Source organism: Silurus aristotelis, assembly GCF_946808225.1.
Source record: "Silurus aristotelis genome assembly, chromosome: 24".
Classification (NCBI taxonomy): Eukaryota; Metazoa; Chordata; class Actinopteri; order Siluriformes; family Siluridae; genus Silurus; species Silurus aristotelis.
This window is the reverse complement of record NC_139597.1, coordinates 17,929,212-17,952,465: the sequence shown is the minus strand read 5'-3', so window position 1 is coordinate 17,952,465 and position 23,254 is coordinate 17,929,212. Positions and strand designations below refer to the sequence as shown.

The window sequence follows — 23,254 nt, the reverse complement described above, 5'->3', positions numbered from 1 at the left end:
GGATGGATGGATGGATGGATGGATGGATGGATGGATGGATGGATGGATTGATGGACAGATAAATAAACATGATAGATGATGGATGAATGGATTGAAAGACAGAAACATGGGTGGACAGTGTAGAAGTATTGTCAGGAACCTTTTACTGAAAGAAGAATTAGTGTTGTTCAGTTCAGAGTTGCGGAGCATTAAATCACTGATGAGTCATTGAGAAACATTGTAAAGACATGCATGTTATCCTGTGGGCAGGAAGTTTACCAGTGAAATTTCCTGTGTCATTATTGTAATTTTCTGCCCCAGGAGTGTACAGAGGTGCAGTATTCTTGACGGGTACCTGTATGGCAGTTGGCCGTGACCGGCTTGGCTCGCAGTTCACCGCTGACTGTTTTGATCATCAGCTTATACAGTGCTCCGGGTTTGAGATGCGAGAGGTGGATAGAGGTGGTGTCAGCAGGGACGGAGCGATTAAACGTGACCTGGTTGTCGTGTTGCAGCAGCACTTCATAGGAGTCCAGATCTCCCTGAGGCCTGTCCCAGGTGGCTCTCATAGAGTCTGTGCTTCTCAGATTGTTTAGCCTCAGTGACATCACTTCATGTGGCACTGGAAAAAAGAAGTATACAAAGTTTCACAATTTCTGCTGCTTCAGAATGATCTACATTACAAGGTTTCCCTTACTGCCTGCAAAGGTGCTTCAGATCATCAACTGGACTGGACTGCATTTTTTGAACCAAGGAAGGAAGGCAGATTTTTGTGACTCCTCCTATAAATTTTGTGCAAGCGTCACTAAATTTGGGAAACATTCTTAGAAAGTAAGCCTCAGTTGCAAAGTTGAAGGTTGCAAAGGAATCACAAATACTGCTAAAAGGCTGAGGATCCAAACTGTCTCGGCAAACTAAAGCAAAATTTGGTAGGTGTGTTTAGAACCATGAGTTTGTGCGAGAAAAATGCAAAGTCTGGGTGCTTGGCCTCCAGAATAGCTTTTTTGCAGATATAATCGAAATGGACCCTTTTAGCGCCGATGTCACAATTACGTCGCGCTGCTAGCTGGAGGCAAAACAAGAGGAAAACTGGAGGCGGAGAATATAAACCAGCACGGAATCGATTCACAAACGAACGTCATCTTGTTGTGTTGTCAGGTGCCGGAATCGACAGAGAAAATCTAGAAAATTAAAATGGTATCACATACCTGCTGCCACTGCCACCCCAAAAAAAGGAACAATGGCAGCTGTGGTTAAACGCAATAAAAACGAGCGGACCAAAAAGGTTGCGTGTCCTCATGCAAGCAGAAATTGGGGAACAAGTGAATTGATTCCTCATGAAACGCTAATTTTTTTTTTTTAGCGTATAAATTATGTCGGGCTCACACGGACGTCGGAAAAAACAACTATTTTGATAATCCTAAAAGATTTCAATAATCCAACAATAAAATTAGCATTTAATTGTTCACCGACAGCCGTTTAATGGGTGTCGCGATCATTATTTTCCTCCGGTGAAATTCCGGCATTGTTGGAAGCCTCTTTCCTACATTGTGATTTCTCCTACGACGACCGTCAAACCAAGAACCAACAGGAAATCTGATGACCTAATTGGCTTGACGACTTTAAACCACCTCAGGGAAAAAAAATGTCAATTCAGCAAGAAGAGAAATTTAGCGAGTCTGACAATCAAACATAAACTGCTAGCTAGCTAACCACCAGAGACAACAATTACACTTGCCTCAAGTGCAGTTGTAGAAAGGAAGAGGAAACAGTGAACGAGCCCACGTTATCTCTGAGGTATGCGCTTGAGTATTTGCATTTGCTAATGTACGCCACTGTTAGCAGCCAACCAAAAAAATAGGCAGGAAGCTAGGCTAACTTTCGCTTGTTCAAGGGTGAACTTTTGAGTTTTTAAAATAAAAGACTTGAAAGCCCTGCATGCCAATTCAATGCTTCATCTAATGATTTATAAGCCCACAATTTCTCTTTTACTCATTCAGTTGGTCAAGATCCTTGTCCATCAGATTGTCTGTCCACTGAGTGAGCGTGTTCCGTCCCTTAAAGATTTCCAGATTTTTGCCCAGTCATCGTTTAAAAACGAATGAATAAATCTTTCCGCCTCCAACTAAACTCCGCCCACAAACAAAATATCACAATTATCAGTTTACTGACTAAAAAAGGGTCTAATGTACATGACCACGTGTTTAATACTGTGTTGGTTTCCCTTTTGCTCCAGTTTTGCTGCTGAAACAGTCGAGACCCATTGAGCATTAAGAGCATAAATGTCTGCAGCAGTTTGAGCTACAGGAGCTCGTCTGTTGGATCAGCCTTTGCTCTGCACTTGCAATCATTTTCACATCAATGAGCCACTGGAGAACCACTGTTCCTTCCTTGGACTAATTTTGATAGATTCTGACCACTGCAGACCAGAAAGAGCCCACAAGAGACGCAGTTTTGGAGATGCTCTGACCCGGTCGCCTAGACGTCACAATTCTGTCAAACTTGCTTAAATGTCCTTACGCTTGCCCTTTTTTCCTGCTTCTAACATCATCTTCGAGGACAAAAGGTTTACTTGCTGCCTAATTCATCCCACTCACTAATGAGGAGGAGATTATCAGTGTTATTCACTTCACCTCTCAGTGGTCATGCCTGATCAATGTATCTCACACGAACATGTACCCGGGACATAGAGTTGCTTACATGTCCGTCCCGTCACCGAGGATGAATTCTGGAGGTCTCCGCTGGTGGTTGCTACAACAATTCTATACAGACGGCCAGGCACTAGCACATTAAACGTGTATTCTTGCATATCTCGCGTCAGTCTTTCAGTCTTGATGGCGGTGGAACCGGTGGCATTGTAAAGCGCCACGACGTAGGCGTCACGTGACTCCGAGCCGAAACCATGGTTCCACATGGCACTGAGGGTCGTCTCGTCTGCATGACGGATGTGGAGCTGCGACACCGATGGTGGGCCTGAGAGAAAAGGGGGAGAGAATGAAGGGAGGTCTTCAAGATGACGTCTAGATTTGAAAATCGTTGATTTATTCTTATTTTTTTATTCTGATTTTTATGTTTTTATTCGATACATTCTATTTTTTGTCTAGTGTGATATTTTCTTCATTTTCAAAAAAATTAAATGAGTATATTGATAATAATACATTTATTATTAAGTCAATGAATTAATTTGATTAACATTTCCAGCTGTTTCAGAGTTTCAAAATGACTCTTTGGGTGTAAATATGATTTAATATGACCCAATAAAAATTAAATGAATAAAAAATAAATAAATAAATAAAAATAAAAACAGTAGGAAATACGTTACCGATTTCTGCCCGGCAGTAGGTGGTGCTGGTCTGCCCCCGGCTCTCGGTGCTCACGGCCACTTTGTAAACCTTCCCGGGATAAAGATGTAACTCAGGAAACCTGAACTCCGTGGCTGCTTTGTGTATGGTTGTGTTAAACAGCGTTTTGCTGCCATTCATGAGCTTGATGCTGTAGTGTTCCCATTGTCCTACAGGGGGCAGCCAGGTAATTTTCACCTCACCGTAGCTAGTTGGTTTTTCCATCTTCAGCTGAGAGACTTCGCCGGGAGCTGGAGAGACACATAATTGGAGTGAGATGTGCAGGCAGAGCATGAGAACGAACCAGTATTAGCTTAGTTTTACATTTCTGCATTAGGTACATGGGCAGAAGCAAATGGCGAAATTGATGAAATTAGCTTAGTTTGTTTTTTTCCATAAAAAAAGGACAATTGCTATATGTCAAGGGGTTGAAAATACTAAGTCTAGTCATGACCAGGAGTCAGAAGAGTGTTTACTTGACTAAATGTACCCACATTATTCTTAAAGTACTAGAGAAAAAGCTTTCCTCAGCCTCCCATGTCAATCAGCCAACCAATCAGAATCGCAGAATGTTCAGGAACATTAGGAATAACATTTTAAACTGTTTTTACTAAAATTTATTTATTTTGTGTGTGAATTTGGTCAAATACTGTACACTATTACGTTTATAGTTTACGTTACATAGTTACATTTAAAGTGACATAACTCGCAGACTTGACCCGAAGCCCCTATGGAATTCACCAAGGTACCATAGTGGCTGCGGGGGAGCATCCGAAATTTGCAGATTTTCAAAATTCGCGGGGGTCTTAGAACGTAACCCTGCGAGTTCCGGGGAACTACTGTATAAATATACGGTGAGGAAAATAAGTATTTGAACACCCTGCTATTTTGCAAGTTCTCCCACTTAGAAATCATGGAGGGGTCTGAAATTGTCATCTGAGGTGCAGGTCCACTGTGAGAGACATAATCTAAAAAAAAAAATCCAGAAACTAGTGATAACAGCTGTATGTTGCTTAACCATGTACTGTACAAGACACATGTCTAATTCATGACATTTTTGATTGCTTGACAGGACCATGCAAATTTGTGTATCTTGTATTCGAGCAGTTAAAATGTGCTGCTTTAAGTACAATGACTAAATTGTATATCTTGTTGGAACCTAATTTTTTCCATGTCGACCAGTCAACTTTCGAAGTTGTGGATGCAAAAAATTGCGTAGCATGTCGACCTAGCCCTCGAAATCACTGGTACTGTAGCTCCTTCTTCAAAAAAGTAAGGTCCAATGATCACAACTTTCAAAATGCCGCACCAATCCAGATTAGAAAGTGCCTCATAACCATTACATCATCAGAAGCAATCATTTTAAGCATTCTTTTTTGAACATCGTGATTTTGTACGGATTGAATTTCAACTCGCCGTGTAAAATGCGATGTAGCGAGCGACGAGACAGACCCAAATCTGGAGCTCAACCCCTGAATTTTCTGTTGTGTCCGTTTCAAGCGTACTTACCAGTTGTAGCTGTGACACTGACATGACTACTGAGGTCACCACTCCTAGTGTAGATGAAGGCCTGGTAGGTGCTGCCAGGTGTCAGATGGTCAAACCGCGCTTGTGTGGTGTTAGAAGATACAGTTTCTTCCCTTTCGAGTGAATCAGAAGACAGGAGCTGGATGAGGTAACTGTCCACATCACCAGTAGCTGGATCCCAGGAGACCTGGAGGCCGGTCTGACTCCCTTTGTTCTCCATGTGTGCGTTGAGGACCAGGCTCGGTGCTTAGGAATAAAAGAACACCAGATTGGGATTTCATTTGTCTTTAAACCTAAAATGAATCATTGGATGATGTAGGAAAACACTGCAAGGCAAACATTTTTACCTGGGTTCAAGTATTTACTATTGTATTGTATATTTACTATACATTTACACTATATTGCCAAAAATATTGGGTCACCTGGTCATAAGTACGGTATGTGATTTTTGAGCATTGCATTCCACATTTAGTCCCAATATACTCTTCTTTTTCCCTCTACTCTTCTGGGAAGATGTTCCACTAGATTTTGGATTGTGCTAATGGATATTTGTGTTCATCAGCCACAAGGGTGTTATGAAAGGCAGGTACTGATGATGGTGAGGAAACCTGGGGTGCAGTCAGCGTTCACATTCATCCCAAAGCTGTTCAGTAGGGATGAGATCAGAGCTCAATAGCAGCAAGATTTTCCTCAGGAAAGCATGTAAACCAGATCTTCAAGGAGCTCACTTTGTGCACAGGGGCATCGCCATGCTGGAACAGGTTTGGGTTTCCAAGTTCAAGTGAATGCAAAATTTTATTAGAGCGCCATCTAAAGACATCCTGTACAATCGAGTGCCTCCGGATTGGTGGTAACAGTTTGGAAAAGAACCACATACAGCAGGAAAGGTCAGGTGACCCAATACTTTTGGCAATATAGTATATATATATATATATATATATATATATATATATATATATATATATATATATATATATATATATATATATACACAGTGAGGAAAATAAATATTTGAACACCCTGCTATTTTGGGTGTTCAAAGTTCTCCCAAATCATGGAGGGGTCTGAAATTGTCATCGTAGGTGCATGTCCACTGTGAGAGACATGATTTAAAAAAAAAAATAATCCAGAAATCACAATATATGATTTTTAAACTATTTATTTGTATGATACAGCTGCAAATGAGTATTTGAACACCTGTCTATCAGCTAGAATTCTGACCCTCAAAGACCTGTTAGTCTGCCTTTAAAATGTCCACCTCCACCACATTTATTATCCTAAATTAGATGCACCTGTTTGAGGTCATTAGATGCATAAAGACACCTGTCCACCCCATACAATCAGTAAGAATCCAACTACTAACATGGCCAAGACCAAAGAGCTGTCCAAAGACACTAGAGACAAAATTGTACACCTCCACAAGGCTGGAAAGGGCTACAGGGAAATTGGCAAGCAGCTTGGTGAAAAAAGGTCCACTGTTGGAGCAATCATTAGAAAATGGAAGAAGCTAAACATGACTGTCAATCTCCCTCAGACTGGGGCTCCATGCAAGATCTCACCTCGTGGGGTCTCAATGATCCTAAGGAAGGTGAGAAATCAGCCCAGAACTACACGGGAGGAGCTGGTCAATGACCTAAAAAGAGCTGGGACCACCGTTTCCAAGGTTACTGTTGGTAATACACTAAGACGTCATGGTTTGAAATCATGCATGGCACGGAAGGTTCCCCTGCTTAAACCAGCACATGTCCAGGCAGGTCTTAAGTTTGCCAATGACCATTTGGATGATCCAGAGGAGTCATGGGAGAAAGTCATGTGCTCAGATGAGACCAAAATAGAACTTTTGGGTCATAATTACACTAAACGTGTTTGGAGGAAGAAGAATGATGAGTACCATCCCAAGAACACCATCCCTACTGTGAAGCATGGGGGTGGTAGCATCATGCTTTGGGGGTGTTTTTCTGCACATGGGACAGGGCAACTGCACTGTATTGAGGAGAGGATGACCGGGGCCATGTATTGCGAGATTTTGGGGAACAACCTCCTTCCCTCAGTTAGAGCATTGAAGATGGGTCGAGGCTGGGTCTTCCAACATGACAATGACCCGAAGCACACAGCCAGGATAACCAAGGAGTGGCTCTGTAAGAAGCATATCAAGGTTCTGGCATGGCCTAGCCAGTCTCCAGACCTAAACCCAATAGAGAATCTTTGGAGGGAGCTCAAACTCCGTGTTTCTCAGTGACAGGCCAGAAACCTGACTGATCTAGAGAAGATCTGTGTGGAGGAGTGGGCCAAAATCCCTCCTGCAGTGTGTGCAAACCTGGTGAAACACTACAGGAAACGTTTGACCTCTGTAATTGCAAACAAAGGCTCCTGTACCAAATATTAACATTGACTTTCTCAGGTGTTCAAATACTTATTTGCAGCTGTATCATACAAATAAATAGTTAAAAAATCATACATTGTGATTTCTGGATTTGTTTTTTTAGATTATGTCTCTCACAGTGGACATGCACCTACGATGACAATTTCAGACCCCTCCATGATTTCCATGATATATATATATATATATATATATATATATATATATATATATATATATATATATATACAGAGACACAGAGACCAACACAACCGGGTCGGGTCACTTTCACTCTTTTTCTACTAATCACTCCATTTCCTTTTTCGCCTAAGTGCTTAAGTCATTTGTTTGGTCTGGGAAATAATAATACTCGCTGTTGACAGATGCCTCCAAGTTTACTTTTTCAGTGACAAGAGGTACCTAGGGTACTATTTGTATATTTGGCTTTTAAGTGTGTTTACAGTCTGGTTTTAAATGTTCTGAAAAGAAAGGAACTGGAGGTTGAAGTTTTTAGCACTGATTTTAATCTGGTGTGTGTGTGTTGGTTTTAAAAACCGCGAAGGTATGATTGACACAGCGCACAAAGGGGGTGACAAGAGGAAGAAGGTCGCGCTTTCCCTTTACACAGCAGGAAAAAGAGACAGGGCGTTCACTTGACTGCTTGAAATATCGTTTCAAAGGTCATACACACTCATACGAACACACACCGACATGCACATACACACAGTTTAAAGCAAGAAATGAAGGCAGCAGAATCGCTTGACCAAGTATTCAAGATCCACGTGGCTGACGAACTTGTGAAATCAGTACCTGTTCGTTCCTGAATATGGACAGCGTTCCGCATCCCTGCTGCCTCAGTGATGATGCTCACATTATACACACGCCCAGGAGTTAAGCCACTCATTGTGTATGACTTTGTAACGTTGTCCAACATTAGGACGTTCCAGGGCAATTCCAGACCCGCACTGTCCCTGAGCAGAACCTGGAACTGCTCTGCTCTTCCAGGGCCTGGCTTCCAGGACATGCTTAGGCTGTCCATCTGTCTCAACACCTGAACACCCTGCACTGCAGAAGGTCCTGGAAAGAACACAGAAGTGTCATAAATGGGGATCCTAAAAATGTGTGTATGGTGGCATCAATGTAAAAACATTTAGGTTCTTTTTAGACCAATTATGGGCCTTCAAGGTGCAATATAAACACATTTCCGAATGAAAGATACGCATTAACGTGCAATAAAATATATTTTAATAGTGAACTACAACTGATTCTACTATATAAACTCCTATTTTTACTACTAAGGCAGCGTTTAAGGCTCTGGCTTTCTGATCATAAAACCCTTAGTTTAAGCCCCAGCACTGCTAAGTTGCCACTGTTAGCCTCTTGAGGAAGGCACTTAAGCCTAGTAACTCCAGTGGGGCTGTACCATGGCTGACCCTGTGCTCTGACCCCAGCTTCCTGAAAAGCTGGGACATGCCAAAACTCGCTTTTGTTAACTTGTGTCTTTTTCTGCTAGTGTCTTTAATGTATGTTTTAGGTCCCTTTTAAGTCTGGTTCCTCTCAAGGTTTCTTCCTTATGCCATCTGGGGGAGTTTTTCCTTGCCACAGTCGCCACTGGCTCGCTCACCAGGGACAAACTTACTTATAAAGAACATCTTATTCATTTTTATCACCGCATTATCCGTGTAAAGCTGCTTTGAGACAATGTTTATTGTTAAAAGTGCTATACAAATAAAAATGAATTGAATACTTCTACTTCAAGAACTAATAATACAACTACAACAACTACTACCATAAGTAAAACAACTAAAACAAGAACTACTACAAGTAAAACAACTACTACTACTACTTTTGCAACTACAAGAACTGTTACTACAACTAGAACCTTCTACTGCAACCACAACATTTACAAAAACAACAACTAAAACAACAGTCACGACAAATACTACTACTACAACTAAAACGAAAACAAGAACTACTAAAATAAGTACTACTATATCTACTTCTATTACAAGGACTTCTACTATTACAACTAAAACAACCACAAGAACTAATACAATTAGTCCAGCAACTAAAACTAATACAAAAACTGTTACTACATCTAAAAATAACTACTTTTAAAATTAAAACATTTAGAAAAACTACTACTACAAATAAAACAAAACTCAATTCAATTCAATTCATTTTTATTTGTATAGCGCTTTTAACAATGAACATTGTCTCAAAGCAGCTTTACACAGATAAAACAACTGCTACTATTAGAATAACTACTATTACAACTAAAACAACTACGAATGCAAGGTTATTACCAAAGCAACTGTCAAAGTTATAATTTAGTACACATTTTTCTGACAGTAACCATATAAATGTTAATATTCTACAATGCTGCATACATGATTTTATTTCCTACACTGGAAAAACCCATATTAGCACTTTTCCACTTTGACGTGGCTCTCGACTGTGCAGGTTTTCTATAAAAGCATGGCAGGGCAGCCAGCGGGTGCGATGTGTGACCCAGATAAGATTGTATTGGGAGCGTTTAAATAACGCCGAGCCCGGCGGGATGCTGAGCCACCCATAGAGAACTTCATTGTGGGAAAGTGAGCACCGGAAAGAGGACCTTTAGTACCGAAGGCCAAAGCTAGACAGGCACTACCACTGAGTAGCTGCTCTTTCTGCAGCGCTTCCTCCCGGGTGGCTCGTTCGAACCACAAATTATATGCTTTTATCACAACAATGCTACTGTGTTGTGACTTTTAAATAGCTGTCATGAATGTGTGACAGGGTTCAGGAGGTTCAGAGACTTAATCCTCGAAACATGAAAAACCTCCAACCCCGTAGATGAGTGTGTGCGTTCGAAGGCTAAGATTTTCATGTCAAATCTGCTGTTCTGACAAATTATGCAGCAGTCATTAGCAACAACTACAACTACATTAACTACAACAGCATTAACTGTGACACCAAAAACAACTACAACTGCTACAAGAATTACTACAGCAAGAGCAACAATTAATACTACAACTGCAACAAACACAACAACTATAACAACTACTACAATTACAGGACACACCGCCCAACAACAACGGCAACCACAACAACTACAGTAACAAAATCTACAAACTTCTACTACAGCTAGAATAAAAAAACACCAACTATAACAGCAACAACTGCCACTACAAGCAGTACAATAAAAAAAAAAACACCAATCAAAACAACTACCACTACAGCAACTGCAACAACAAGTACTACAATTACAAAATCACCAGCTGTAACAGTAACAATGGCAACTACAGCATCTACTACAGGAACTGCACCTACAGCAAAAACAACTACAACTACAAATGCAAAAGCAACAACTATGGTAGCAACAACAGCAATTACAAAATTAACAATCTACAACAGCAACAACAACAACTACCACAGCTACAATTACAAAACCACCAACTATAAAAGCAAAAATGGAAAATACAACTGCAAGAAATACAACTGCAGCAACAGTAACTGCAACAGCCCCACTTATAGAATCACTAACTACAACAGCAACAATCACAACTACTACAAGAACTAAACCTACAGAACCTACAGAATTACAAAACCATCAACTACAACAGCAACAATGGCAAATACAATGAGTACTTCAAGAACTACAACTATGGCAACAATAAGAGCAACTGCAACAACCCAAATAATATAATTACCAAATACAACAGCAACAATGGCAACTACAACAACTACTAAAACATTTAATGTTACAAAATCAGCCAACTACAACGGCAAAACAACTACTACAGCTACAATTATGGAACCACCAGCTACAACAGCAACAACATCAACCAAAACAACTACTACTACTACAACCACATCTTCAATTCTAAAATCAACAAACTACAACAGCAACAATTTCAACTCCTGCAAATTCTAAAAGAATTTTAGACCTACAGCAACTTCTACAATTACACAATCCCCCGACTACAACGGCAACAAGGGCAACTACAGCAACTACTACAAGAACTTACCTACAGTGAGAACAACAGCAACAACACCTACTACAATTACAAAACCAACAACTATAACAGCAACCATAGCAAATACAACAAATACAGCAAGAACTACAACTACAGCAACAAAGGCAACTACAGCAACAACATTTAATGCAATTACAAAACCCTCAACTACAACAGCAACAATACAGCAACTACCACATCAAAATACAGTGACAACATGGAGTTGTATAAATCCTGAATAAAGGATTCGAATGCCTTTTTGCTTTTTTGTTTTGTTTCGTCCTGTGCACAATTCTACCACGCCAGTGAACAACGCTACACTGTTTCAGGTTCTTGCCCCCTGGAGCGTATCAGGCGTTGGCTTTACGGCCACCACAGTGAGCGAACATTGTAGCAAGGGGTTTATTTTTAGCCTTTTGGGAGTGCACCCTTATACCGCAGCAGCAGTATCGCGGATCGCTGCGAGGGTCAAGAGCACAGTCGAGCTATTCAACCCGATTAAAACCTCCAACCAAAACACAACACAACACCTCCACCACCCAACCCCCCTCCCTACCTTCCCATTTCCTTTAGCACACAAGAACAATGGGGTGGGAAAAGGGCAGGGGAGCAGAGAGGCCAGAACAGTCTGGAAATACTTCACGTTAGACTGCTGTTCTGGAGCCAAGCCAAACATTGGACACAATGTCACCTAAACACACACACACACTCGAACAAATCTCTTTGTACCCCTTTCAAAACCTATTCACCAGCCCAGCTTGGTGGTGTTGGGATTTGAACTCACAACCTTCTAAAATATTTCAAAACATGTCTATTCCAAAAATATTTTTATACACTGAAAAATATCATCGTAATCCTCCTCAAAAGGCTTTTTGTCAGATACAGCACATCTGGAGCAGGGAATATAAAGGACCTTGTGCAAGGGCCCACTAGTGGCACCAACTGGTACTTGATCCCATGACCTTCCAATTAGTAACCCATAGCCTTAAAAGTTGAACTTCTACTGCCACCATACTTTCCCCTAAACCACCATATTCCCCTGAATTGAGAACGTTTCAAAATGTAGCTTTGTTCACAGTAATCAGTGCTGCAGCTCCGACAACTTCTAGAAGTTTCTACTGACCTTTGGATGAAGGGAATTCTTAGTTTTTTTGTCTATAAAAAACAAATAAATAAATTCTCACAAGGTACCATTCTTACTCTTATTTATATTACATTTATGGCATTCGGCCGATGCTCTTAATCAGAGCAACTTATATTTATCTCATTATTACACAATTAGCAGCTGAGGGCCTTGCTCAGGGGCCCAGAAGTTGTAGTTTGTTGTGGCTGCGATTTGAACTCACAACCTTCGAAGGTTAAAATGAACCATAATGCTGAATCATGACCAAGATTGCCATTTTTTGTGTTTTTTGAAAATGGTTTTCTATCCAAAATCACTCACAACGACTCCAGACACCGGCCAGACGGCTACAGCAACAGCTTCAGGTTCCAGCATTTTAAATTTTTTTACTCTTTTACAATAATTCTTTAACTTTTACTGACGAAACTGTCAGTGTACAGATAAAGGCGTAGGAATGAATCCACCTCTACCCACATACTGTAACATCCTCTACATACAAACTCAGGGTGTCTGTAAGTACTTTGTTTTGGTTTGTTTATCGCTGCTATTGTTCTTGTCGTGAACCCAAAACACATGACTCCGGAACACGTATATATTAGTGTATTATAAGGATTCCGTTTTCCCATCAGCCACTGCACCTGCATGATACAAGTCAAACGATATGCACAACTGTGTTCAATCTTCTGATCAGTAACCCAAAGCCTTGACCACTGAGCTACAACTTGCATTTAAATACCTCATTTATACCTTTTTACATTTACGAAACGAATACGGTAGTAAATAACTTTTGATTATATATTTGTAAGTTAATTTAAATTTTTAGATTTATTTTTTATTATTTTATTTTTAATGTAACATGATTTCTGTTCTACTGTAAATATCATCAAAGGTCAAATCTTTTTATTTTTAGATTTTTGTAATTTTTTTTATTATTTTTTATTATGATTTTTTATGTAACATGATTTTTGTTCTATTGTAAAACGTCTAAAAAAAACTTGATCTGAGTTTTTAAAAAACGATCCTTCGTATATAAAAACAATTAGTTTTTTCCTTCATTTCTGAAACATTTAATATTGAAGGCCACTACTCATTGGTTTGAACAAAATATATAACAAAAGACTTTAAATATACACAATAAAGCATATATACATGTATGTATTAGGAAAATCTTGTTATATATATATATATATATATATATATATATATATATATATATATATATATATATATATATATATATATATATATAATTTAAATAATTATTCACTGAAGTCTGGATTGAAGTCTGGAAGGGGGTTTTTTTTTGGATATTTTTATGTTTTTCATTTTATATACATATATTTTTTTATTTAAATTTTGTGATTTTTTTTTTATTTGTATTTTTTATTTTTATTTTAATATGTATTTTTTACTTAAATTTTTTTTTTTTTATCAAGATTATTTATTTATTTTTTTTTTTGTTTGTGTTTTTGTTTGGAGAGATTTTTACCAGAAATTGTTTTATAGAAAGTTCTAATTCCAATATATATATATATATATATATTTATACACTCTCCAAAGTGTTTTGTAGATTATGTTTTATTTCCATAAGGACCTCCAGACTGTACACGAGTGTGTACACATGGACTCGTGCAAATCACAGAAGGTCTGTTATTTACTTGTTGCCAGGGAAACGTGCTGAATCCTGTCCGTCTGGGAGGTGATAATCAGGTGGTACCGTGTTCCAGGTTCCAACTCCACAAGTTGACATGTAAAGGTTTCCTGGTTTTCTTGATCTTGATCACAGTGTGTGGAGTTCCCAGGTCTGCCCATGACATTCACTCTGAAGCTGCAGTCCACGTCCGAGCTGTTCAGCGTGAACCGGATGAAATCGTTGTAAATTTGGACAGACCCTGGAATAATGCTACACTGCTGCGTGTCAGCCAACAAAACTCCCTGAAACAATACACAACATGAAATAGAGTAAATCAACAAATACATTTATTAATTATCCTCTTCATCATCATCAACATCACCATCACCCCCTATAATCATCACCATCATCTTTACTATCATCACCACCATCACCCACAATCATTATACTAATCATCTCTGTCATCATCATCACCAGCATTTCTACCATTAACCACTATTATCATCGTCATCTTCATAAACATCACCTTCATAAACATCACCTTCATCATTACTATCATCACCCACAATCATCCTCATCCTCATCATCATAAGTATTATCATCATCATCATCATTACCACCATCACCCACAATCATCACCATCATCACTATCACCCACTATCCACATCATCCTCATCATCTCTATCCTTATCATCATCATCATCATCATCCTCATCATTACCATCACCCACAATCATCATCACCATCACCCACAATCATCCTCAACATCCTCATGATCTCTATCCTTATCATCATCATCATCATCATCATGATCATGATCATCATCACCATCACCCACAATCATCCTCATCCTCATCATCTTTATCCTTATCATCATCACCCACAATCATCACCATCATCATCATCACAATCACCCACAATCACCACCATCATCACTATCACCCACAATCATTATCATCATCCTTATGATCTCTATATTTATCATCATCATCATCATCATCATCATCATCATCATCATCGTCATCACCACCACCACCATCACCAACAATCATCCTTAGCATCTCTATCCTTATTCATCATCACCACCATCATCAGTATCACCCACAATCATCATCATCATCCTCATGATCTCTATATTTATCATCATCATCATCATCATCATCATCATCACCACCACCACCATCACCCACAATCATCCTTATCATCTCTATCCTTATTATCACCATCACCCACAATCATTATCATCCTCATGATCTCTATCCTTATCATCATCATCATCACCACCATCACCCACAATCATCCTCATCCACATCATTTATATCCTTATCGTCATCATCACCATCATCATCATCATCATCATCATCACCATCACCCACAATCATCATCATCATCATCATCATCATCATCATCATCATCATCACCATCACCCACAATCATCATCATCCTCATGATCTCTATCCTTATCATCATCATCATCACCACCATCACCCACAATCATCCTCATCCACATCATTTATATCCTTATCGTCATCATCACCATCATCATCATCATCATCACCATCACCCACAATCATCATCATCATCATCATCATCATCATCATCATCATCATCATCATCATCATCATCATCATCACCATCACCCACAATCATCATCATTCTCATGATCTCTATTCTTCATCATCATCATCATCATCAATATCATCATCACCACCACCACTATCACCCACAATCATCATCCTTATCATCATCATCCTCATAATCTTTATCCTTATATTCATCACCACAATTATTACAATTATATATGATCATCATCTTTTTCACCATCATCACCACCATCGCCCACAATCATCATCACCATCATCTCTATCCTTATCATCATTATCACCATCATCCACAATCATCATCACCATCATCATCATCTCTATCCTTATAATCATCTTCATCATCATCACAATTATTACCACCATTATATATGATCATCATCTTCTTCACCATCATCACCACCATTACCCACAATCATCATCCTTATCATCTCTATCCTTATCATCATTATCACCATCATCCACAATCATCATCACCATCATCATCATCTCTATCCTTATAATCATCTTCATCATCACAATTATTACCACCATTATATATGATCATCATCTTCTTCACCATCCTCACCACCATTACCCACAATCATCATCCTTATCATCTCTATCCTTATCATCATTATCACCATCATCCACAATCATCATCATCATCATCTCTATCCTTATAATCATCTTCATCATCATCACAATTATTACCACCATTATATATGATCATCATCTTTTTCACCATCATCACCACCATCACTTATCATCATCACCATCTTTAAAACCATCGTCATCATCACATTATCACCATCGCTCCAGTAAATAAAAGCATATTTTGCATGGAATCATTCATAAAAATCTGAATTGTCTGTAATAATCTGGAAGTATCGCAAAAACTTCCGTTTCGGATGAATTGTTTTCTAAAAGCTCGATGCATTGAATTGCGCAGCTATTAATAAGTAAACAAATAAAATAGAACTAAATAATTTTTTAAAAATCTATTGATTTAAAAAATGACATTTTTTATTTAAAGATACAAAAATTGACAGATTTTTTTCTTTTTCTTTTCTACAGCCCACCATAAATGAGTAACTTATTCATCTGAAAACATTTTTATCTATAAAATCCCTCACCATGACTCCAGACGCCAGCCAGACGGCTACAGCAACAGCTTCAGGCTTCAGCATTTTGTATTTTTTTTGTTTGTTTTTTGTTTGTTTTTCAGATCGTCAGGTTATTAGATGATTTTAGTCAATAAATAGAACTTCAATTTGAAGAGACACTTGAAAATATAATCCAGAGGATTTGAGTAAAAGTGTAGGCTCCCCATGCGTCAGATAGAGTTGCTGAAAACGGATGGTTTCCCCAGAAAACGTGAAAAAGCTCGGCTGCTCTCGGGCCCGTGTGGGAGACTTTTCGCTCTCATCGGCCGCCGCTCGTGGACCCTGCGTGCGAGTGGACCATTCGCTCCGGGGCAGATTTCCTCAATCAGGATCGGCCTTTGGGTATAATGCGGTGGCACTGACGGAGGCGTTGTCTCTCTGAGAGCTTGTTATACTTCTATCCTGAAGAAGAAATGGATGGACTGAAATGCTGGACGAAGGATTTTCTTTTTCTTTTGTCTCTCTTAGATGTCTGACGAAGCGGTTTAGCTATGAGCTGCGTTTTGTTGTTTGAAGCCTTTCAGGCAGCCCACCCCTTTTCCTTCCTGTTGACCCCACCGAGCAGACACACTGATTTTCACACCACGTCTACTCTGATTTCACTTCACTTCCTTCTATTCTATAGACTTTGAATGCCTCGCTGATGAGTTCGGGGTCTCTTTTTAGGACTTATTCCTATTTCCAAACACAAATAGTTTAATCCTGGTGTCCTGTGTTAAGAAAGTCATCCCCAGTTTTACTCATGAAATGTGACAAGTGTTTAAGACACATAAAAGGACATTATAATACGAACACGCAGGAAGTTCTTTACTAAGATCTTAACAATACGTTGGGTGCGACTTTACTATTGACTGACCCCCAGTAATGGAAATGACTAATCATGACTTCTTTCCATAAGTCTGGACGTCGCATTCCGCAGTCACTACATTTTCTGGAGATGAATTCAATCACAAGGGTGTTAGTAAAGTCAGGGTACTGATAAAGTTGAGGTGAGGAGGCCTGGGGTTCAGTCAGCGTGAAACAAAATCAACACAAAGTTGTTCAGCAGGGACATCTATCTATCCATCTATCTATCTATCTATCTATCTATCTATCTATCTATCTATCTATCTATCTATCTATCTATCTATCTATCTATCTATCTATCTATCTATCTATCTATCTATCTATCTATCTATCTATATGTCTGTCTGTCTGTCTGTCTGTCTGTCTGTCTGTCTGTCTGTCTGTCGGTCTGTTCTGTCTGTCTGTCTGTCTGTCTGTCTGTCTGTCTGTCTGTCTGTCTGTCTGTAAACCATTTAGTCTATCTATCTATCTATCTATCTATCTATCTATCTATCTATCTATCTATCTATCTATCTATCTATCTATCTATCTATCTATCTATCTATCTATCTATCTATCTATCTATCTGTCTGTCTGTCATTTAGTCTATCTATCTATCTATCTATCTATCTATCTATCTATCTATCTATCTATCTATCTATCTATCTATCTGTCTGTCTGTCTGTCTGTCTGTCTGTCTGTCTGTCTGTCTGTCTGTCTGTCTGTCTGCCTGTCTGTCTGTAAACCATTTAGTCTATCTATCTATCTATCTATCTATCTATCTATCTATCTATCTATCTATCTATCTATCTATCTATCTATCTATCTATCTATCTATCTGTCTGTCTGTCTGTCTGTCTGTCTGTCTGTCTGTCTGTCTGTCTGTCTGTCTGTCTGTCATTTAGTATATCTATCTATCTATCTATCTATCTATCTATCTATCTATCTATCTATCTATCTATCTATCTATCTATCTGTCTGTCTGTCTGTCTGTCTGTCTGTCTGTCTGTCTGTCTGTCTGTCTGTAAACCATTTAGTCTATCTATCTATCTGTCTGTCTGTCTATTCGTTCGTCCGTCTATCTCTAGCTGTATGTATCAGTCTCTCTACAGTGATGTGAGTAAACAGTGGTCAGTGGTGTGATATGAAAAAGAACTGAGAGAATCAGAGTTTGCTCGGTATGAAGGGTTTATTGAGTGTCAGAAGCACAGAGTCACAGAGTTTGGGACGGGATTACCAGCTAGAGAACAGTCAGTGTGAACAGCTTCATACACAGCAACACATTTCTCCACATTACAAGCTCTGTAGAAATGACACCGGACCTCCACATTCCATATTATGGCTTGGATTGTGCCGTGGTCGTGTGTTTTCGTTAGCTGTATGATAACGTTTTAAATAACGATTATACCGAGCGTCATGTCTGAGGCCCGGGCCGGTCTTATTCCACTTCTTACTGTAATAATAGAAGGATGATTATGTACAGGTTACTGAGGAATATCTGCTGAAGTTACATTTTGTTCCCCCACAATGTTTATGTGGAATATTAATAAAAAGGAGGGAAAAAAAACAGATTCATACGAAAGAGTGTAAATCCGCTACAAACAGTAAGCTCATGTACACTGACCGCATTGTTCTTCTACACTACACGAACACTTCTAATAGAAATTCACAAATATAATATTTTTTTTTGAAAACCTCTGTATCACAATAAACAGGATTAAATGTAAAAAAAAAAATGGGACAATAGAAAATAAAAAAATATATACAACAATCTCGTTTTCCAAATCTCAAAGCTGACGTTCAGAACAAAAGCTACCGATTTGATTGCAATAGCAAAGTTTCAGTAGCCGGACCTATGAGGGATTTTATTTATTCTGTAAGAAAAAAGAAAAAATTAATTCTTAAATTCGTATCATTTGTTTGACAGAAAAGGATTTAAGATCAGATCACCGTATCGGATCTCCTGTTACACGAAATATTGCCATCTATCACTTACAAAAAATGTGAAAAAAAAGAATAAACAGAATAAAATTTGACAATAAAAAAAATAGTAATTATTATTTTTACTCTGTTTGATCATATCTACCGGAAAAAAGCAGGGTGCTAAAACTTTTGCACAGCACGTCATATGTCAAGAATACAAATGAAAAGAACAATATAAAGTCATGACATTCGGTGGTAAAAGCAGCGCCTTTGTGGTTTTTTTTTGTTTTTGTTTTTTTTGCTTGGGGGGGGGGTGTCCTAAAAATAAATAAATAAATAATACACCAAGGGAAATTATGGCGCTGGATTTTGATCGGGCAGCGACTTCCTGAGTGAGAAAACATACTTCCTGTTGGCATTTCGATAAAAAGGCATGGATTAAAAAAGAAAAAAAAAGAAAAAAGAGCGAGCAAAGGGTGGACAGGATTAGATGTTGTTTTGAAAAAAGTATGGACGTTTTGTGCAGCAAATGATTTCATACTCCAAAAAAAAGATAATAAAAAAGAAAATAAATGTAAAAAAAAAGAAAAAAAAAAGAAAAAAGAAAAATCTGCAACATAACAGAAAGACATAAAAAAATATTTTTCCTTGTTTTATCCCCCTTAATAGTGCTAAATGCCCATATGTTGCTGCTTTTAAAAAAAAAAAAAAAAAAAAAAAAAAGAAGAAGAAAAACAATACAAATAATGATAATAATAAAAATAATAATAAATAAAAAAACACATTCAGGGAAATTTTTACAAAAATATCTATTACAACATTTTCCATATATTTTCAACTCTGATAAATGATACTGATATATTGTTGTACGTCAATGTATCTTGTATCTTTTATTTATTGTTTTTTTTTGTTTTTGTTTTTTTAAATGAGTAGTTCAGTCGGATGATTAAATGTTAAATATATATATGGAAAAAAAAAAGTAAAAAGAAAAGAAAAGACAGAAATCTGCCATTTACATTCATGCTGAAATTATGAGTTTTTGTTTTAATTATTTATTGATTTATTTGTTCATTTATTCATTTATTTATTTATTTATTCATTATATTACCTAAATGCGTAGTTTCCAGGCAGATATAATTTTTTTAAGAAAGAAAGAAGGAAAGAAAGAAAGAAAGAAAGAAAGAAAGAAAGAAAGAAAGAAAGAAAGAAAGAAAGAAAGAAAGAAAGAAAGAAAAAGAATTCTGCAATTTAGATTCATTATTAAATTTTGAAATGTTTGTGTGGTTTATTTATTTATACATTTATTTATTTATTTATCGTAGTACTTAAATTAGCAGTTTTCAGGTGGACGATCAAATGTTAAGTATAGAAAGAAAATAAGAAAGAAAGAAAGAATCAAGAAAGAAAAAAAAGAAGATCTGCAATTTACATTTACTTGGAAATTTTGAGTAATGTTTGTGTATGTATTTATATATATATATATATATATATATATATGTATATATATAATAGTTTTTAGCAATATTATGTTAACGGAGGAGGCGTCCTTCCGATGCGTTTAACAGTCTTGGAAATACCTTGTGCACGTAGTTCCATGTATGAATTGAACACTTGGCCATGAACGAGTGAGAAGTCCGAAAATCCAGGCAGAATCTGTTGAATCGAGCTGGACAGAGATCTCATTCAAAGATCTATGTATATATATATTCTGAATTGTCTCCAGTATGAAGGAGAATAAGGGATGGACTCTTGGACCCTTGAGAATGTTCTTCCTGGAGTTTGCAAAAAAAAAAAAAAAAATCCTCGTACCATCTTGTTCTCGATGTCGTTTGTGGTCACGGGTCCGGGTCTGCCGAGAGTCGGCTTTCGTAGAGACTCAAGGCGTGGTGGACAAACTCATACTGTTCTCCGGTTTGGATCATTCCGCCCCTAAACAACAGTAAAGAGATACTGGATCATTTACGATCATCGGTGTGGACAATTATATGGTGATTTGATTGATTAAGTACAGATTTATTTTAAATTGTTTAGAAGGTAATGGATCAGAAGTGGTCATGAAACCTCAATGTGAATGAATTCTCAAATCTGATTGGTCGGCACAGAGCTTAACTCTACTGTATTTCTGATTCCAGCCATATGGGCTTCTTCCCCCAAAAAATGTTACCACAAGCAATGAAATGTTCCCTTCACTTGAACTAGAAGATCCAGATCTGTTCCAGGAGAACAATGCTCCTGTGCACAAAGCCGGCTCCATGAACATCTGCATTACATGGGTGAAAAAACGCCCATTTTACATCCATGCTGAAATTTAGAGCAGATGTTTCTGTGTATTTGTTTGTTTGTTACTTTATATATTGTTTTGCTTAAGTGAAGAAAGAAAGAAAGAAAGAAAGAAAGAAAGAGAGAAAGAAAGAAAGAAAGAAAGAAAGAAAGAAAGAAAGAAAGAAAGAAAGAAAGAAAGAAAGAAAGAAAGAAAGAAAGAAAATTATTTTAGTTTTACAAAAGCAATAAAAGTAAGAAAGAAAGAAAGAAAGAAAGAAAGAAAGAAAGAAAGAAAGAAAGAAAGAAAGAAAGAAAGAAAATTATTTTAGTTTTACAAAAGCAATAAAAGTAAGAAAGAAAGAAAGAAAGAAAGAAAGAAAGAAAATTATTTTAGTTTTGCAAAAGCAATAAAAGAAAGAAAGAAAGAAAGAAAGAAAGAAAGAAAGAAAGAAAGAAAGAAAGAAAGAAAGAAAGAAAGAAAGAAAGAAAGAAAATCTACCATTAATTTTCATGCTATAATTTTAAATAGATGTTTGTATATTAATTTATTTGTTTGTTTGTTTATTTTAGGCATTATTATAGGAACTGAGAAGAAGTCCACGATGTACACATTGTCATGCTGGAACAGATTTTGCGTCTCCAAGTCCAAGTGAAGAATTTCATTCAGTACTTTTGAACATAGGAAAAGTTACATTAACTTTCTTTTCGGCTTCTCCCGTTAGGGGTCGCCACAGCGGATCCTCCGCACGTTCGATTTGGCACATGTTTTACGCTGGATGCCCTTCCTAACGCAACCCTCCCCAATTTATCCGGGCTTGGGACCGGGAAAAGTTACATTATGAGACCAAAATGTTATTGCACTATTTGTCCTCCAGTTTCTCACTTGCTTTCTGGAACTTCTTAAAACTTTCAGAAGAGCTCGGGCAGGAAAGCTTCATATAGATGCTGCACCCTTTATTAAATATAAATGAATTTCTTTCCAGTGTGATTTAAGAACATGTTTAGGGATGCCTGTACCTGTCTACTCTCAGCTTGCACACGATGCTCAGGACATCCACCACTCCTTCTAGACGAAGCTGATGGCAGCCTGTAGTCGTGGCTATGAAGCAGCCTGTGCGTCCAATTCCAGCACTGTGAATCATAAAAAACAGGGTTACATCGCTTTCAGAGCCAACCAGTGATCATCAGGGGTCGGTTATGGGGCCTCCAAACATTTTCCAATCAAAAAGGAGAGAGAAAGAAAACAGGCTTTGATAAATGTCTAGTTAAGGGAGAGAAAGAGAGAACGAATAACTGGTCAGTCATTGGGAAACACTGGAAGTCAGGGTTTGGTCATAAGGGAACGATGGTGGTCTGTGATTAGTCATTGGAAAAAATGCTAATTAGTATTCCATGACAGGACAAATGGTGGTCGTTGATTGGTCGGTTTTGTGGAAGACTGGAAAGATTGGTCTTTGTCAAAGATGGTGATCTTTAATTGATCATTAGGTAAGAGTGATAATCAGAGATTAGTGGAAAATGCTAATCAGTGATTG

General features: G+C 37.9%; 2 protein-coding genes and 1 long non-coding RNA gene across 3 annotated transcripts in view; 1 reads left to right on the top strand and 2 right to left on the bottom strand.

Moving 5' to 3' along the window:
* Positions 1 to 17,221, bottom strand: part of ptprb (protein tyrosine phosphatase receptor type b) — a 48,859-nt gene extending 31,638 nt beyond the window's left edge. The window contains exons 1-7 of the mRNA XM_083528248.1: positions 16,680 to 17,221; positions 13,989 to 14,265; positions 8,017 to 8,283; positions 4,830 to 5,093; positions 3,302 to 3,571; positions 2,680 to 2,952; positions 335 to 601 (exon numbers count right to left, since the gene is read on the bottom strand). Of these exons, the coding sequence (XP_083384374.1) occupies positions 335 to 601; positions 2,680 to 2,952; positions 3,302 to 3,571; positions 4,830 to 5,093; positions 8,017 to 8,283; positions 13,989 to 14,265; positions 16,680 to 16,733 (1,672 nt within the window). The 5' untranslated portion in view covers positions 16,734 to 17,221. The remainder of the gene's footprint in view (positions 1 to 334; positions 602 to 2,679; positions 2,953 to 3,301; positions 3,572 to 4,829; positions 5,094 to 8,016; positions 8,284 to 13,988; positions 14,266 to 16,679) is intronic.
* A 1,483-nt stretch (positions 17,222 to 18,704) lies between these two features.
* ptprr (protein tyrosine phosphatase receptor type R) overlaps positions 18,705 to 23,254 on the bottom strand; it is a 44,987-nt gene continuing 40,437 nt past the window's right edge. The window contains exons 13-14 of the mRNA XM_083528443.1: positions 22,737 to 22,850; positions 18,705 to 21,386 (exon numbers count right to left, since the gene is read on the bottom strand). Of these exons, the coding sequence (XP_083384569.1) occupies positions 21,293 to 21,386; positions 22,737 to 22,850 (208 nt within the window). The 3' untranslated portion in view covers positions 18,705 to 21,292. The remainder of the gene's footprint in view (positions 21,387 to 22,736; positions 22,851 to 23,254) is intronic.
* On the top strand, positions 21,385 to 22,936 carry LOC310719244. The gene is made up of 2 exons (XR_014531411.1): positions 21,385 to 22,406; positions 22,551 to 22,936. It is a non-coding gene; the product is annotated as an uncharacterized lncRNA (long non-coding RNA).